The following is a 19,130-nucleotide window of genomic DNA, read 5'->3' on the forward strand; positions in this document are numbered from 1 at the left end:
ACAACCATAAATACTATACGAAAATAGACCACAAAGTCGGCATTTTAATTAAAAAAAAACGGTCGGAGTTTTTTTTTTCTCATTTTGCACTGCCTGCAGGGCCAGATTAAGAAGTCTCCGGGCCCTAGGCTATTCAGATTGGCGGGGCCCCTTTGAGTTACGGGTAAGCAAAGCGACCCTTTCCAGCTTGGGGGTGGGGGGGTGGGGGGTCGGTGTGAGCCTGTTTAAGGTCTAATTAAATACATTCTGGCTATTTAGATTAAATTTAATAGGGAAAGTACATCAAGACAACCAAAACCATTTACCAACAGCCATTATAACTATCTTGTTAAATCATGCATTTTAAAGAAAATAAACTCAAGACAGCATAGTATTACTAGATTAGGCTATTAATTAAAGTAGTGACATCATGTACCTATTATATTCAGCATAACCACTACAGCACTATTATTCCCTTTATAAATCACTGGCCATTATTGTTATCATTGCATCATGCATAAGACTATCAAATCATATAAACTCAAGAAAGTAAAGAATTGTTTATATTCACAGGCACTTCTGTGATGTAAATAAAGGCGTGTTGAGTGTTGCCATCTATGGTTAGGTTTATTTATTTTTATTTTATTTTATTTCATTATTTATTTTTGTTTTGATTAATTTTTAAAATTCAATTTTACTCTCCAAACACTTGAACTTTTTAGGTAGGGACCCCTTTGCACTTGCACCATGTGCACAGTCTTGGATGAGCCCCTGAACCCCTTGGACTGCGGGGCCCCCAAATGCGTGGGGCCCTAGGCAAATGCCTAGTTTGCCTATGCGGTAATCCGGCCCTGACTGCGTGCTCCAGGATTTTTTTTATATGGTGCACATGGACCACACAGACCCATTCTCTCACATGTGGGTCTACCAGCTTTCTCCTGCTTGATTTGAAGCCGCTAGAATTTATGAGTATATATACGTCAAACACGGTACCTCGTAAGACGTATATATACGGCTGCGACAGTCAAAAAGTTAATATGCTCCCACTATCTTCTGTCTTTCAAGCAGACCCAAAAAATACTTCCCTACTTTAATATCAGTGTTGGTAGAGGAAGAAATATTAGTGCATGAAACATGACACCACCTCTAGGAAAGCTTTCTATCTAGAATGACTTCTCATGTGACTTTCTAATTGAAATCTTTTAGTAAAGTCTTTCAGACATTCTGAACACTGATATGGCCTATCCCCAGTATGAGTTTTCATGTGTCTTACTAAGTGAGAATTATTAGAAAAGTCCTTCAGACATTCTGAACATTGATATGGCTTCTCTCCAGTATGAGTTTTTATGTGTTTTACTAAATTTGATTTCACAGAAAAGTCTTTCAGACATTCTGAACACTGATATGGCTTCTCTCCAATGTGAGCTCTCATGTGTTTTCCTAAACGTCTTTTGCTGGAAAAGTCTTTCAGACATTCTGAACATTGATATGACTTCTCTCCAGTATGAGTTCTTATGTGTCTTACTAAATTTGATTTCATAGAAAAGTTTTTCAGACATTCTGAACACTGATATGGCTTCTCTCCAGTATGAGTTCTTATGTGACTTACTAAATATGATTTTCTAGAAAAGTCTTTCAGACATTCTGAACACTGATATGGCTTCTCTCCAGTATGAGTTCTTATGTGTCTTTCTAAATCTTTTTTGCAATAAAAGTCTTTCAGACATTCTGAACACTGATATGGCTTCTCTCCAGTATGAATTCTCATGTGAATTACTAAATCCGATTTTCTAGAAAAGTCTTTCAGACATTCTGAACACTGATATGGCTTCTCTCCAGTATGAGTTCTCATGTGTATTGCTAAATCTGATTTTCTAGAAAAGTCTTTCAGACATTCTGAACACCGATATGGCTTCTCTCCAGTATGAGTTCTTATGTGCCATAGAAAGTTATACTTTTCAGAAAACTCTTTTAGACACACTGAACACTGAAATGTTTTTCTGCCTATATTAAATTTGGCCAGATGTCCACGCTGAGGTTGTTGTGAAGATTGTTTGAGTGAGCGTGAATGTTGCTCTAATTGATCTCCTACACAAACATCTGTACATTGTGTTGCTTCAACACATTGTTTTTCATGTGAATGTTGATCTAACTGGTCTCCTACATGAACAACTGTACATTCTGTTGCTTCAACACATTCTTTTTCAGGTATTTTAGACATATTGAACAATAAGTTTTCACATATTTAAATTGTTTAACCAGTGGAGATTTGAGAATGTTTTATTACACAGAAAACTAATATTACTGTATTATTCTATTATTATAAATATAGCAAGCACTAAACATGTAAGGGTAACAGTGTGTCTGAGGAATAAGAAGGATGACACTAGCAGATATTTATGACACTTGTTGGCACTGTAAGTGTTGTATTACCAACACTGTTGTAACAGTATTGTCACTGTATTAACCCTTTCAGGGCGACAGGCCCTCTCCCAGACTTGTTCTCAGGGTCGACAAATTAAAAAAAAAAAAAAATTCTTATGAAAAGATAGAGAATCTTTTCCCGATCATAATGACACCAAAAGTATGAAATTTTATGGAAAACTTACGGAATTATGCTCTCGCAAAGTTAGTGGTCTCGATGATGTTTACACATCGGCGATTTGAGCATTTTGAGCCCTATTTTTGGCCAATTCCAGTATACTAGTCGATAAAAATCATAACTATTTCGCTAGAACTCTATTTTTCTCTATTGAATGAGTACAAGAAACCACCCATTTATTGATTTCAACTATCCAATAAAGTGGTCAGAATTTAGCAATTTTGCCAATTTCACACAAATTTCAAAAGATGCCAATTTCCAAACAGGGTTCAGAATAAACAAGAAAAACATTCTTGGCACTAAAATAACATTTCGTCTGTTCATTAGTCATGTCCCCATGCCCCTCTTACATTCTTTTGCTTTCCATTTGGAATTTTTTTTCTCACAAAAAATAGAAGATTTACTGTTATGCAGACTACTGCATTAGTGTAGAAATGGTATAAATAATATCACCATACTTGTGAAAGAATATCAGACTCACCAGTTGACGTGTATTGGACGCATAGCATGATTTGTTTACTTTTGAACTTCGGTAAAAATCGAAGATTTCTGCTACTTTGAGCTCAATTTCAAGGTACTTTTTATTGTAAAATCAATCAAAATCGTCTCAATTTCTGTAACATGTCTTCCATTCTATAAAATGAGACCAGGAAAACTAGAATACTATCATAAATACCATACAAAAATACAGTGCAAAGTCTTTGTTTTAAACCAAAAACACTGTCAAAGTTTTTTTTTCTCATTACGCACTTTGTGCTGCAGAATTTTTTTTATACTGAGCACACTGACCACACAGACCCATTCTTTCATACGTAGGCCTACCAGCTTTCTCTCACTAGATCTGAGGGCGCTAGAATTTAGGCGTACTAGTATGTCAAAAACCCTGGTGCGTAAGCTGTACTAGTACATCAGAAACCCTGAAAGGGTTAACACTGTAGTCAGTGTTTCACTGAATTACATTGTAGTTAGTGTTGTCACTGCATAAACATCATAATCAGAGATGTCATTGTATTAGCACTGTAGTTAGTGTTCTCACTATATTTACTGATATGCCTAGTCACCTTCCACATTGCTTTGAGCTGATATCACTTAATATCATATTGCAAACTTCCTTATTAGTAGCTAAAATAAGCAAGTCCGACTGTATAATATTATCTGTGGTCAATAAAAATTACTTAGAGGAATCATGTAAAATTATTGTATATTCTCAGTGGTTTTAAAATCTCATGTTAGGTGTAACAGTTGTCAAACACTAGTGTAACGACCAGTCTCTGGTTAACCCGAGCTGCCTCAAAGTACGTCACGTGATCTACCTTATGTCAGGTCACCCCTCCCCACTACTGGCAGCAGCAGCTGGTCTACAGCTCAAGGTGCATTGCTTGGAAGTCCTCTGTTGTAACAGAACCGTATTCCCTTAGATCATACTTAAGTAGATGCTTTTGGGGGACTTATCTGTACATTATGTCCCAAGTCCAATATCTGATATATTCACTAGTGTTCTGAACTTGTAACTTTATTCATGTGAATGGAAATGAAACCTTAAGGTCATGTACATAGTTCTCTGTAAATATTCTTGCACTCATAAGATACAAGAGAAAAGCTAATAACTTATAAGTGATATGTTCTATGGAACAATATATTATTACAGGCCATAAATTTTTCTTGTAATTCTTGACTCTCTATGAAAAGTAGTTAGATTTTCATCAACTTATTGTATCTCGACATCCTGTAAAGTGTAAAAGAGGATAAGAGGCAATAATACATTATAGTATTTACAGAACTTACAGGAGTTTTCTGACACTGATATTGGTACTAAATGTGCCAACTTCTTGTACCAGGATGACCTGCAGTGTTGACACTAAAAGTACCACCTTCTTGTACCAGGATGACCTGCAGTATTGACACTACAAGTGTCAACTTCTTGTACCAGGATGACCTGCAGTACTGACACTACAAGTGTCACCTTCTTGTACCAGAATGACCTGCAGTATTGACACTACAAGTGCTAACTTCTTGAACCAGGATGACCTGCAGTATTGACACTACAAGTGCCACCTTCTTGTACCAGGATGGCCTGCAGTATTGACACTACAAGTGCCACCTTCTTGTACCAGGATGGCCTGCAGTATTGACACTACAAGTGTCAACTTCTTGTACCAGGATGACCTGCAGTACTGACACTACAAGTGTCACCTTCTTGTACCAGAATGACCTGCAGTATTGACACTACAAGTGCTAACTTCTTGAACCAGGATGACCTGCAGTATTGACACTACAAGTGCCACCTTCTTGTACCAGGATGGCCTGCAGTATTGACACTACAAGTGCTAACTTCTTGAACCAGGATGACCTGCAGTATTGACACTACAAGTGCCACCTTCTTGTACCAGGATGACCTGCAGTACTGACACTACAAGTGTCACCTTCTTGTACCAGAATGACCTGCAGTATTGACACTACAAGTGCTAACTTCTTGAACCAGGATGACCTGCAGTATTGACACTACAAGTGCCACCTTCTTGTACCAGGATGGCCTGCAGTATTGACACTACAAGTGCTAACTTCTTGAACCAGGATGACCTGCAGTATTGACACTACAAGTGTCACCTTCTTGTACCAGAATGACCTGCAGTATTGACACTACAAGTGCTAACTTCTTGAACCAGGATGACCTGCAGTATTGACACTACAAGTGCCACCTTCTTGTACCAGGATGGCCTGCAGGTATCAAGATGACCTGCAGAACAAAATTGAAAATTTAGTCTTTCATTATAATCATTATTATAATTATAATTATTATAATTATTATTTTTAAACACATCAGCCATCTGCCACTAAGGTAAGGTGCATGGGGCTCATCTACAGTAAATCACCTCAGACCCTTAATAACCCAACAAAAAACAGTAGTCCGATTGATAACAAATTCCAACTCAAGACAGCATACTCCACCACTAATCAAGAGTCTTAACTTACTCAATATACAAAACACACACACTTTTTGTGCCTATTGCATGCATAGGACACTGCACTTGAATATAAACCCTCCTCTTAAACTTTGCCTTGACAGCTGCAACAGAACACACACCCATAATACAAGAAACAGAAAGCTTTTTGATATCCCTCGTGTCCGTCTTTCCCCATGCAAAAACACTATGCACAAAAGGGCTCTAAAATTTGGAATTCACTGCCAGAGAACACTAAAGGACCCCTCTCTGCAAACCAGTTCAAGACTCTTCTTAGAAATCACCTACTCACTCAAAACTAAACACCTCACCCAAAACTAAACAGCTTCCAAGCTGCTTTCAAATTCACCTCCATTACCACATACTGTGCTAAGGATCACAGTGTCACTCACCTAAGTCTCAAAACTTCAAAATAGATGCTCAAAGTTAATTACATTACTTAAAACTATTTTGTAAAAAATCAATACCTGCACAAAATTGCTCTGACTTATACTCAATTGTAACAATCATATATTGTAAACTATACTGTCAACATGGCCCATTGTAATATTCCTGTATTGTAATTTAAGTCATTTTACTGTTGATATATACAACCAGTATATTAATTTCAACTTACACCATTGTAATAATCCCATATTGTAATTTAAGTCAATTTACTGTTTGCTATATATAAAAACATGTACAACTTTAACTATGATCTATTTGTCTAGTATTAAGTAGTCTGTAACCCATTAAATTTAGTCTGCCTGTAATGTCAAGGCATGACAGTGACTTTCTTTGCACTGCAAAACATTATTGTTATTACACAATGTAAACTCTATGTAAGTACGACTCCACCCTACAACATGTCAATCATTGTAAACTTGCAAAGAAATATTTGAATCTGAATTTGAATAAAAAAGAAACACTTTCTCCATCATTCACTCCATCACTGTCTTGCATGAGGTGAGCTGATATTACAGTGCCGATGTCCATCCAAACTGCAAATATCTCCACCCCTCCAACTGAGTGCAGGCACTGTACTTCCCACCACTACCTTTCATTCAGAGTGGAGACACTGTACTTCCCACATCCACCCGTCTGGAGTAAGGTACTGTACTTCCTACCACTACCCTCCTTCAGAATTCAGGCACTGCACTTCCTACCACCACCCCTTTTTCAGGGTGAAGGCATTTTACTTCATACCCCCACCCTTCCTTCAGAGTGCAAGCACTGTACTCCCCACCACCACCCCTTCTTCAGAGTGCAGGCACTGTATTTCCCACAGCCAGGTCTCAAGTCCAATTAACCACTTTCCCTAATGTCTTCATAAATGATATCTTGCTCATGCTCCAATAGCATGTCATGTCCAAAAAACCATTTGTTTTTATATCATGTTCACACATGCCTGCTTGGTGTCTGTGGCATGCAGAGTACGTAACCTTTATTCGGCGCATGTACACACCCTCACTGACAGGCTGTCTCCCCCAACCAGCAAACCAGGGGCTAAGGGTTGACGATGGGACCCAGTCATTCAATCAGTACCCAGGTTCCAGCCAATGAGAAGATGGTTTTGGCAATCGCAGAGGTGATGTGGGTACCACTCACCCATCTGCCCTTGTCATTCCCATTCTAGAGTGGGTTGAAGCACAGTCTGCTCTCTAGTGGCTTCTATTCTGCCTTGCTTACCGTGGAGTGCACTAACACCTGCTGTTGTATATAGTGTACATACTTCTGTTCTAAATTGGTGAAGGATAATATAAATCAAAAGTTTTTCTGCTGTGTTTATTTTGCTCCCTTTGCACCCAGGATAAAAGGCCTTTGGGACTCCTGGGTTGTAATATGGGTAGCCTGTCCGAGAGCTGGAGCTGGACTTTGAGCACAAATTGAGCCTAGGGTGACACTGGAAGCAGGAACATTGTGCAGCTTGCTGTCTGGCATTGCATTAGTTTTGCCAATGCTTTACAAACTTTGCATACCAATTGCCTTGCTATGGTCAGCCTTGCTATTGTATGATCGTTCAACAGCTCATTACTAGCTTGTTTGGTGCTCTCGCTTCGCTACGGTCAATCTTGTATGAAGATTTTGCAGTCAGCTTTGCTATTGTGTATCCACCGTGCAAACGTATGTGCGTATTCTGCAGTTGTATTGTGCATAGCTAAGCGTATCCTGCAAATAAAGTCTTATGTTTGGGTACAAGTATTCTGCAGTTGTACTGTTCATAGCTAATCGTGTTCTGCAAATAACGTGTTACGTTTGGGAATTCTGCAGTCGTACTGTGCATAGCAAATAACTTATACATTGGGGTATGCCACCTAGACGAGTCAGACGTCTGGTGTCGGCATATACTTTATTTAACTTGCCTAAATTGTCCCTACAGCGTTGTTGGCAAATTGCTCGTTCCATTGGCATTGATTACGAACGCACTCTCATAGCTGTACAACTGCATTCACTAATCACTGACAAACTTCAGGAAGATGAGATGGCACATCAGACTCCTCCCTCTACGGGAGCAAGGAATAAAACTCCGATGTTCTCGCAGGAGGAAGATGATACATCAATGGAGCAAAATCGTCAGTCTAGTACAGCAGGGTTGTGTCAAGGCGAATCAGTGGTGTTGGCACTTGAGTTGCCGAAGATCAATCTTGAGCAGACTAGGGAACAGAGGGCATTTGCCAAGGAAAAGTTTGATAGGGAAAAAGAAAGAAGGCAGTTCTCGCAAGTTGTAAATGACTTTAGTTTACAGAAAGCAGTACAGCTTGTTCCCCGCTTCAATGAGGCCGAACCAGAACAATTTTTTGAAAGTTTCGAAAACAGGCTCGAGCCTTCAAGTGGCCGGAAGAGCACTGGGCATCGTTGGTTCACACAGCATTGTTTGGTAAGGCACAGGAATTTACGTCAGTTTTAAATGACACTGATTTTTCCGATTATAAAGTGGTGAAAACCACAGTTTTGAGAGCATATACATGTATCCCAGCTAAGTACACAAAATTCTTCAAGTTAGGCAGACGACAGCTTGGTCAATCCCTGGTTGATTTTGTGCGACAGCAGACCAAAGCTTTTACCAGCTGGTATAAAGCAAGTGGTGTTGCTACCTTCGATGATCTTGTGCAGCTTATTCTGGTTGACAACCTGCTGGAGTCTGTGAGACCAGAGGTTAGAGTCTTTCTGTAGGATCGTGACTTAACCACTGCATTGGAGGCAGCCAGGTTGGCTGATACCTTTGAAACTAACCGCTCCTTGTCCGAGCGGTCCCATCTCTCTTTTCAACAGCCTGGCATTAGCAGAGATCATCAACCTTGGAGGATGAAGTGCCAACCGGAGGAAGAATGTCTACGTTAGCCAACTTATGGTCCACCTGGTGAGAGACAAACCACTCAACATGGTGTAACTCGACAACAGTATCCAGAGAGATACCAGCCAGAGCGACACCAGTTGCAATGTCAGCAGGGAGTTAAGGGCAAACCTGTCGTCTGCTTCTTTTGTAATAAATTAGGTCACATCCGTCCCAATTGCCCCCACAAACCCCAACCCATAGGGAAAATCTATAATATCCCAAGTAACATGTCCATGAAAGAAGTAGAGAAAAGGATGGCCCCTTATTACTGTCAGAGTCTTATTTCCCTTCAGGAAAACTCAAAAACAACTGAAGTCAGAGCCTTTAGAGATACTGGAGCATATTGCTCACTTATAAGAGAGGGAATATTACCCCTTTCAAAGAACACCTCATTGAAATCCTCTGTTCTGTTGGAAGCATTTGGAGGAGCTATATTTTCTGTCCCCTTGCACAGAATTTATGTCCATTGCAAATATTACACTGGATACTTGACTGTGGGTGTATCTGAGGGATTCCCCATGAAAGATGCCATGTTATTACTGGGTAATAACATTACCACTGTTAGTGTATGTCCTGAATCCATAATGATTAATTCCTCTCCGGTGTTGGCCATAACTCGGGCAACATCCCAAGGGTTGTCTGGCAAGAATGCTGACCTATCCTTGGATGACTCCGATCTCAGAATAGCCAATTTGTTTTATGAGAAAAACTGGCCAGGGCCTCGTGGATCAAGTGAACAGACCCAGATCAAGCCTTCCTATTCCAGGGTAGCAGGATTGCCAGATATCTCTGTTTCCATGCCCGAGGGACTGTCCTCCTGGGAGGAACAACGAAAGGACCCTTCTTTGAATTACGCTTTTCAGGCAGCCATGGGTAAATCCTTTTTGGATCATCCGGTCAAGTATAAACTTAAAAACGACTAATTGATTTGCAGTGAGACTGGTAAGGAGATAGAGGGCCGGCAACTGTCATACAGGTTAGTAGTTCCAACAAAGTTTAGACCTCAAATACTGAATATAGCTCATAGTACTTCATTAGGAGGTCACCTAGGAATTACTAGAAGATTAGTTAGAATCGCAAAAGAATTCTATTGGCCAAAATTAAGGCAGGATGTGAAGAATCATATTCGGTGTTGCCAAGAATGTCAGCAAGTAGGGAAACCTGGCCATTCCATTAAACCTGCACCTCTCCAACCTATACCTGCTGATGGAGAACCTTTTGCAGATTTAATCATAGACTGCATAGGTCCACTACCTAAGTCAAAGTCTGGAAATCAGTACAGTAAGGCCCCGTTTTACGACGTTTTGCCTTACGGTGTTCTGCTAATATGGCGATGTCAAATTATGACCAAAGTTTGCTATACGGCAAGCGGTCTTTCAAATACGGCGCCCCCACCCGGTTTGTTTACATTTTCCGTGACCACATCTATTATGTCAGGAAACTTTCCAAAATTTCAAGTGTTTTAAAGTTACTGCATATTTTATATGTACTGATAATTATACTTATGTGTACCTGTGCCTAAATATACTTACACACTGTGCTGGTGTGCAGGTACACATTAAGATCGCTAAGTCTCTCTCTACTCATGACGCCAATACTACGTAATAATAATCACTCTTGGGCACACTAAATGTCTTATTTTACATCATTATAGGCATTTTCATTAATCCATCTATGATATTTTCCTCAAAATTATATATGAAACCCATTACATAGCATATAAACATGATACATACACTCACAGAATACAAATTTATGTAAATATGAGATTTGTTTACCAAGCAGCTGTGTAGGTAGTGTCGGAAGAATTACGTTTTCTCTAGTCAAACTGGGGGATAACTGCAGAAAAATATTCTTTTCGTATGCCTTCACTCTATATATAGCAATTCATGACCCTTGTGGGTTTAGTGCTTTTTATTATAATAATAATAATAATAATAATAATACAGTGGACCCTCGCCTAACGATATTATCCGTTCCTGAGAGCTCAACGTTAGGCGAAATTATCATTAGGCAAATTAATTTTTCCCATAAGAAATAATGGAAATCAAATTTATCTGTGCAAGACACCCCAAAGTATGAAAAAAAAATTTTTACCAGATGAAATATTAATTTTAATACACACAAACTGAAGAAGAGATGTACAATACATGACACTTACCTTTATTGAAGATCTGGTGATGATCGATGGGATGGGAAGACGGGAGAATGTGGAAGGGGAATCCCCTTCCATTAGGACTTGAGGTAGCAAGTCCTTTTCTGGGGTTTCTTCCCTTCTTCTTTTAATGCCACTAGGACCAGCTTCAGTCACTGGACCTCTGTCGCACAACATATCTGTCCATAGAGGCCTGTACCTCTCGTTCCTTCATGACTTACCTAAAGTGTTTCACAACATTGTCAGTGTAATAGTCACCAACACAGCTTGCAATAGCTGTGTCAGGGTGATTTTCATCAAAAAAGGTTTGCACTTTAAGCCACATTGCACACATTTCCTTAATCTTTGAAGTAGGCAACTTCTTCAATTTCTCTCTCCCCTCCTCCAAAGCAGTTTCCTCAGGTGTGGCCTCTTGCTGTTGAAGATGATCTAGCAGCTCATCAGTCGTTAGTTCTTCATTGTCCTCCTCCACCAACTCTTCCACATCCTCCCCACTAACCTCACCAATATGAGCACTAGTTCCAGGCATTTTTTCCTGTTCACCTGGGTGTTAGTCAACCGTTGTGGATCGCATCCTGGGGGACAAGATTAAGGACCCCAATGGAAATAAGTTAGACAGTCCTCGATGATGCACTGACTTTCTTGGGTTATCCTGGGGTTAATTGTTTCTCGGTAATTGTTTCATGTTAAGCCATACCAACAACACACTCTCCACATCTTCGAGTAATACAGCTGACTGTGGTGCATCAACAGCTGACCGAGGTGCAGCAGCAGCTGACTGTAGTGCAGCAACAGCTGACCAAGGTGCATCAGCAGCTGACTGTGGTGCAGCAGCAGCTGTGGTGCAGCAGCAGCTGTGGTGCAGCAGCAGCTGACTGTAGTGCAGCAACAGCTGACCAAGGTGCAGCAGCAGCTGACTGTGGTGCAGCAGCAGCTGTGGTGCAGCAACAGCTGACTGGTCCAGCAACAGCTGACGGTGGTGCAGCAGCAGCTGACTGTCGTACGATAGTATTTCTCACCCTTTTTACCACAGGGTTGGCACTAGAAGCTTTCTTGGGGCCCATGGTCACTTATTTTGCAGGTGAAATCACTAAAAACGATGTGATAATATGAAATGTTCCGATTGTATGCTTGGATGTGACCGCGGAGGCTGGCTTGTAAACACTGCCACCCACGGAACAAGTGAGGCTGGCTCAGGCCGCACGTGGACGCGTCTCGGACGAATCGCGTTATGCAATGCCATCGTTAGGCGAGGGTCCACTGTATTATTATTATTATTATTATTATTATTATCTTCATTCACTCTAAAAATGGTGTGTTGCTGTTTGTTTATTCTGAACTAACTTGTACAACTTGTACACAATGTAAGAGTATTTGTATTGTGATGTAATTATTAAAATAAAAAAATATTAAGGTAAATGTTTTACAAACTCTTACAAATGGACGTGAATGAACTAAAAGTAAACACATATTAATACGCATTTATTTCTCCTGACCAAGTGATCGCCCACTACCTGTTCAGTTTGTATTCTTACATTGTCTCAACTCTGTATCTCGTTCTCTCTCTCGTTTACTCTTTTGTTAACTAGTTGGCTCTCACTGACGATGATGTCTAAGGTTAGCTGTGATAACAAGAGAAGTCGTAAGCCTCTTGCTTTAAGTGCCAAGTTAGAGGATGATGGTGTGCCATTCTGATTTTATTCAATAAATACCCTGCCACTTACCTCTCACACATTAATATTAATATTTTAAGGTAACTAATAAATGTACTGTGTGTATCTTACCTTTTATTGTGTTTTCAATGCCTATTTCTATTGCTAACTTAATATAAGTTAGTGTAAACTTGTTGTCTGGCATTTATTGTATATTTTGTGTGTGCTCTGATAATAATACTTGTGGACCTGTGTGGTAGCCGGCCGGAGGGACAACATTACGTTTTCTCTGCTCAGCCATCAGAGAAAACGTGTATGAATCTGCGTTTGGCCCAGCCACTCCCACACTCCGCTTTCGTTTAAAATTTTCGGCATGAATTATTCATTACTTCTACAAATAACAAAAAAAGGCACAATACCGTGACTGGAACGATACACAAATAACCCGCACATAAAAGAGAGAAGCTTACAACAACGTTTTGGTCCGACTTGGACCATTTACAAAGGTTGTCTTTCTCTCTTCTGTCTTGTGTTTCTGTTCCTTCTTCATTTATTTCACCACTTCCCCTTTTCAGGCACCTCTGTGCGCTTGCTCTCCCTCTGTGGGCACCTAGCTCTCTTGCAGTGCTCCCCTTCCTTTGTTTTGGACTGGCTCGTCCTCCTTATTCACCACTTCTACCACTACCACTACTACTACCTCTTCTACTTCTACTACTACTACTACTGATGAAATTAAGACACCTGTGTGGCTGGCTGGATGGCGAAACGTCTACGATAGGGATGCCCGGGTGTTGCGCATGTGTCTTAATTTCATCTTGCCGGTATTATATACCATTCTTGTACTACTACACTACTACTACTACCACCACCTCTTCCTGCCTGTATACAGCCATCCTGCTCCACTTCTGGTTAGTGTGACTTTGTAAATGGTCCAAGTCAGACCGAAACATCGTCGTAAGCTTCTCTCGTTTATGTGCGGGTTGTGTATATTACTTCTACCTTCGTTTATGATGGCATCTAAAGGTGTAGCCCAGGCGGGCTACACCTGCCAGCTACCTACACTGACTTCCTACAAATAAATACTACTCACCTCTCTTCCTATATTAAGACTACACATATTTTAAGGTAAATAATGAGTGTACTGCATGTGTATTTTACCTTTCTGGGATGTTTTAAATATCGTATATTAGGTATGAAACGGGGAGCCAGGGCTACCTACACCTGGGTTACCTGCACCTGACTTCCTACAAATAAGTACTACTCATCTCTCTCCCTACATTAAGATTACAAATACTTTAAAATAAGTAATGAATTTACTGTGAAAATATTTTACTTTGTGTGTTTTTAATGCCTAGTTCTATTACTAACTTAATATAATTTAGTGTAAACTTGTTGTCTGGCATTTATATGCATTTATAAATGGAAAAAAGTGGCGTTCTGCCTTCCGGCGATGTCTGCTTTCCGGCGACAACCTGGAACCTAACTCGCCGTATAAGTGGGGCCCTACTGTACTTATTTACCATTATGGATAGAGTAACTAGATACCCTGAAGTAATTTCCATGCGCAGTATTAATACTAAAGCTATTCTCAAAGCTTTAACCAGATTTATTTCTTGTTTTGGCATTCCTAAAACTATTCAAAGCGATCAAGGTACTAACTTCACTGCCAAAGCATTCAGGGAAGCATTAACTAGGTTAGGGATAATCCACTGCCTATCATCCTCAGTCCCAAGGCGCCTTGGAAAGATTCCATCAGACGTTAAAAAACCATGATGAGAACTTTTTGTATGCATTTTCCTACAGACTGGGATGAATCACTACCTTTGTTGATGTTTTCAATATGAGAAATTGTGCAGGAGTCTACCGGGTATAGTCCGTTGGGCACAATGTACGAGGTCCTCTTCGGGTGCTCAAAGAAGGATGGATGGGAGAAGACGTTAGCTCAAGACTCTACAACCCGTCTTCAAGGTTGCAGGTGGCACGTCAGTTAGCCAAGGCTAACCTTAAGGGGGCTCTGGTGGCCTGGTGGTTAACGCTCTCGCTTCACATGGCGAGGGCCTGGGTTCGATTCCCAGCCAGAGTAGAAACATTGGGCGTGTTTCTTTCCACCTGTTGTCTATGTTCCCCATCAGTAAAATGGGTACCTGGTGTTACGTGGTTTGTCCCTTATTACTTTGATAGTAAGGTTCTCACTACATGTTCTAGTGTGGGGTAGCTTTTTACTTAATGGCCTTATCTGTCTAGGGGTAATACTTACATCATGGCTGATCATCTTGAGTGTCTGATATCCTCTCAACAGCCCTCTTCACAGGTTATGTAAACTACTACTATAAAAATATAACTGTATTCTCAATAGATATGTACAGAATATACAATTACAGCCTCACACTTTAAAAACAAAGATCTACACACTCCATAGCTGTTCTCCCACATTATTAACTTTTGTCCTTCTCTCTTCTTGACATAACTCTGGGCTAACCAGTGTTTTGACACACTTTAGTCACCCTGGGTATGGTGGCCACAACTTAAATTATAAAAACTCACCCCTGGAGCACACATACTGCCCCAAAAGATAGAAGGACCCAGAGATCCTGCCAGGTTGAAGGTCAACCACAGAGAGAGAGAGAGTCAGAGAGGGAGAGAGAGAGAAGCCTAGCTAAGCTCCTCCCACCAACACAAAAGACTGTTGTCAAGCACAATTCTCCAGTTACCACAATTCTACCACACCTTAATTTACTTTTACAAAAAGAAATACAACTTTATAAACTACTTATTTAAATTGTGTGTGTGTCTATAGGATAACCTATTATATTGAGAAAAAGGCTTGACACAGCTGCCTCTCAGTCATAAGGTTGATCAGCCCTTATGACATTTAGAACTGAGTCCCCATCAATTCAATACAATTAGGTATTCCAGAGTAACTGTTACTTATAAATACATGTTGGGTCCTATAGCCCCATAACACCTGGGTGTTAGTCGACTGGTGTGGGTCGCATCCTGGGACACTGACCTAATTTGCCTGACATGCAGAGCATAACAAGGGGCTTTCCATGTAGTAGTATGTCATTGTTGTCAGCTAGGCCTGTATACCATGTACATGTACTTGTAGTAAATAAAGATATTATTATTATTATTATTATAAAGGCAGCTCAAAATAAGATGAAACAGAGGTATGACAGAAATGCACAATTCTGCTCCTTCCATCCAGGAGACAAAGGTGTTGGTGCAGGAACCTATACCTGGCCACACCTTGAAAGCTAGATTTACGGGGCCTATGCAAATTGTAAGTAAATTATCTGATGTAAATTATGTGGTAACCCCTTGATAAGACCTCAAAAACTAAAACTTTCCACATTAATCAATTAAAATCTTTTCATACACCAAATAAAGTCCCAGTAATGACTCTGTCCTCTACCTCTGAGGACGACTCTGATTCTTTGCACTCTATTTCTGAAATTAATGTCAAACTTCTAAACTCTGTCCTCCTCAAGGATCCTAGCCCTTTAATGGTGGGGCTATCTGAAACTCAAGCAAGAAGTTTAACTGCGCTTCTACAGTCATACCCTGATATTTTCTCGGATGTGCCGAAAAAATGTATGTTTGATTATCATGACATAGATGTGGGAAACTCTAAACCTATTAAACTCTCCCAATACAGAGCTAATCCTGAAAAGCAGAAGCTACTTCAGCAGGAGGTAGAATTTCTGTTAGAGCATGGGTTAGTGGAGGAGTCATCTAGTCCATGGGCTTCACCGTGCATCCTTGTTAAAAAAGATGATGGAGGTTTTCGTATGTGTGCAGACTACCGTAAGGTGAATGAGGTCACAATCACAGACGCTTACCCTCTTCCTCATCCGGATGACGTAATCGACTTTGTGGGTAAGGCTACTTTTGTGTCCAAGTTAGATCTCCTTAAAGGTTACTATCAGGTACCTTTGACGGATAAGGCGAAGGAAATCTCTGCCTTTGTAATTCCAGGTCATTATCAATATACAGTCACCCCCTTCGGAATGAAAAACTCCTCCTCTTCATTCCAGAAACTTATCCATCAGGCTATTAAAGAACTTGAAGGCATGGCAGCGTACTTGGATGATATTGTAGTGGCGTCTGATACAGTAGGGCCCCACTTACATGGCAGGTTAGGCTCCAGGCTACTGTCGTGTGGGGTTCGGTAGGAGATTTGAGGGTTGAAGGTAGACACACTTGTTGGATGGTAACGATATATATAATGTCAGACTGTGGTAAGGAAGGGATGGGCCCAGCCTGCCGTGTTACTGCCTGGATGTCTATCGCCGAGTGAGAGCAAGGCAGCTCGTCTCAGTGCCTCAAGCTGTACCCCGTGACGTCATACAGTCACAGACCTAGGGAGCTTCTATATAAAGCACATGGATGGTACTATGATACTCAACTAATCTATACATACAACATATGTAAAGGAGGAGCAGCAACTATGCTGACACTACCACCGTAAAGCGGAAATCGCCATAAAGTGGATACAAATACTAGATATTTATTTATTTATTTATTTAGTAATTTGAGCATACATACAGAGGTACAAAAAAAATACAGGTAAGAGCAGCATGCCAAAGCCACTTATATGCAAAGCATTACGGGCTGGCTTAAAATTAACTTAAGATTAACTAAGCAATGATGAAATTAGTGATAAAACATTATTGTAAACAGATAACTATAAAGCAAAATGAGTATTACAAAGACAGGTCATATGGTTGCATGCATTACTGTACATTCAGTCGAATGGAGTATTCTGATAGGTAGAGTATATAAAAAAATAATAAAGTTAGATTGGGTTTTAGGTTTAACATTTATGTGATATAATTGTGAGAAACATTTAAGATATACAATTTATAAGGTTCAGTTATTCAGTATTTATTTGGTTTTGGGTGAGTAAGTGATCTTTGAGAAGAGACTTGAATTTATAAACAGGTAGTGTTTCTTTTATATTTACAGGTAATGAATTCCAGTTTTTGGGCCTTTTATGTGCATTGAGTTTTTGCATAGCGTGAGATGGACACGATGAACATCAAAGAGTGATCTGTGCCTTGTGTTATGGTCATGTGTTCTGTTGAGGTTGGCAAGGAGATGTTTGAGGGGAGGGTTAATATCAGAGTTAAGTGTTCTATGTATGTAATAGGTGCAGTAATAAGTATGGATGTTTTGTATGGTGAGTACGTTGAGTGTTTTGAATATTGGTGTAGTGTGCTGCCTGTAGTGAGAATTTGTTATCATTCTAACTGCAGCCTTTTGTTGGGTAATTAGTGGTCTGAGATGGTTAATTGTTGTTGAGCCCCATGCACAAATTCCATAGGTGAGATAGGGGTAAATAAGAGAGTGATATAGGGCCAGGAGGGCTGACTGTGGAGCATAGTACCATATCTTCGATAGTATGCCTACAGTCTTGGAAATTTTTTTAGAAATTTGTTGTATATGTATGAAATTTGAGTCTATTATCAAGGTGGATTCCTAAGAATTTTCCCTCTGTTAGCTTTGTGATAGGTGATCCGTTTATCATTATGTTAAGAGGGACATCTGTAGTTCTGTTACCAAACTGAATGAAGTAGGTTTTGTCAATGTTTAGTGTAAGTTTGTTAGTCCTCATCCAGGTAGATATTTTCTGTAATTCGGTATTTACAGTATTAGCTAGCGTGACTGGGCTCGGGTGAGAGAAGACGTATGTAGTGTCATCTGCAAATAGTGTGGGTTTGAGTAACTGCGAAGCATTTGGTAGGTCATTTATGTATAGGAGAAAGAGAAGAGGGCCAAGGACACTTCCCTGTGGGACACCAACTGTAATTGGTTGTGCGGAAGAGCTTGCCCCATTTGCGTACACATATTGGCTTCTGTTGCTGAGGTATGACTTGAGGTAGTTGAGGGAGTGCCCTCTTATACCATAGTGTGACAATTTTACGTGGAGCAAGTCATGGTCAACTGTATCAAAAGCTTTACGTAAGTCAATGAAGATCCCCAGTGGGACTTCTTTTTTCTCTATTGCAGTGCATATATGTTCTAGCATGTGTATAATAGCATCATTAGTATTTTTATTAGGCCTGAATCCAAATTGGCAGGGGCTGAGTATGTTTTGGGAGATGAGGTAGGAGTAGATTCGTTTATGAATTAATTTTTCGAAGATTTTTGAGAGAGGGTGTAAATTGGATATTGGCCTATAGTTACTCAACTCTGTTTGGTCTCCTCCTTTATGGATCGGAGTGACCCTTGCTATTTTGAAAACTGTAGGGAAGGTGGAGGATTCAATGGATTTGTTAAAGAGTGTTGCAATGATTGGTAATAGCACTTGTGACACTTTTTTGTATATAAAGGGTGGTAAGGTATTTAAATCTCCTGCCTTGTTTTTTAGTGCGTTGATAATAAGGGAGACTTCGTATGGGTTAGTCGGAGCTAGGAACAGTGTGTTTGGGTAGTTGCCAGTGAGGTAGTCATTTGGTGG

General features: G+C 40.1%; 1 protein-coding gene across 5 annotated transcripts in view; it reads right to left on the bottom strand.

Moving 5' to 3' along the window:
• Nucleotides 1-507: 507 nt before the first annotated feature.
• LOC128703107 (zinc finger protein 300-like) overlaps nt 508-19,130 on the bottom strand; it is a 50,618-nt gene continuing 31,995 nt past the window's right edge. For 3 of the 5 annotated variants that reach the window (XM_070090451.1, XM_070090448.1, XM_070090450.1), the window contains one exon: nt 508-5,318. In XM_070090451.1, the coding sequence (XP_069946552.1) occupies nt 1,139-2,200 (1,062 nt within the window). In that variant the 5' untranslated portion in view covers nt 2,201-5,318 and the 3' untranslated portion in view covers nt 508-1,138. The remainder of the gene's footprint in view (nt 5,319-19,130) is intronic. The other 2 variants (XM_070090453.1, XM_070090452.1) reach the window with 1 other exon arrangement.

This window comes from Cherax quadricarinatus, chromosome 32 (assembly GCF_038502225.1).
Source record: "Cherax quadricarinatus isolate ZL_2023a chromosome 32, ASM3850222v1, whole genome shotgun sequence".
Lineage (NCBI taxonomy): Eukaryota > Metazoa > Arthropoda > Malacostraca > Decapoda > Parastacidae > Cherax > Cherax quadricarinatus.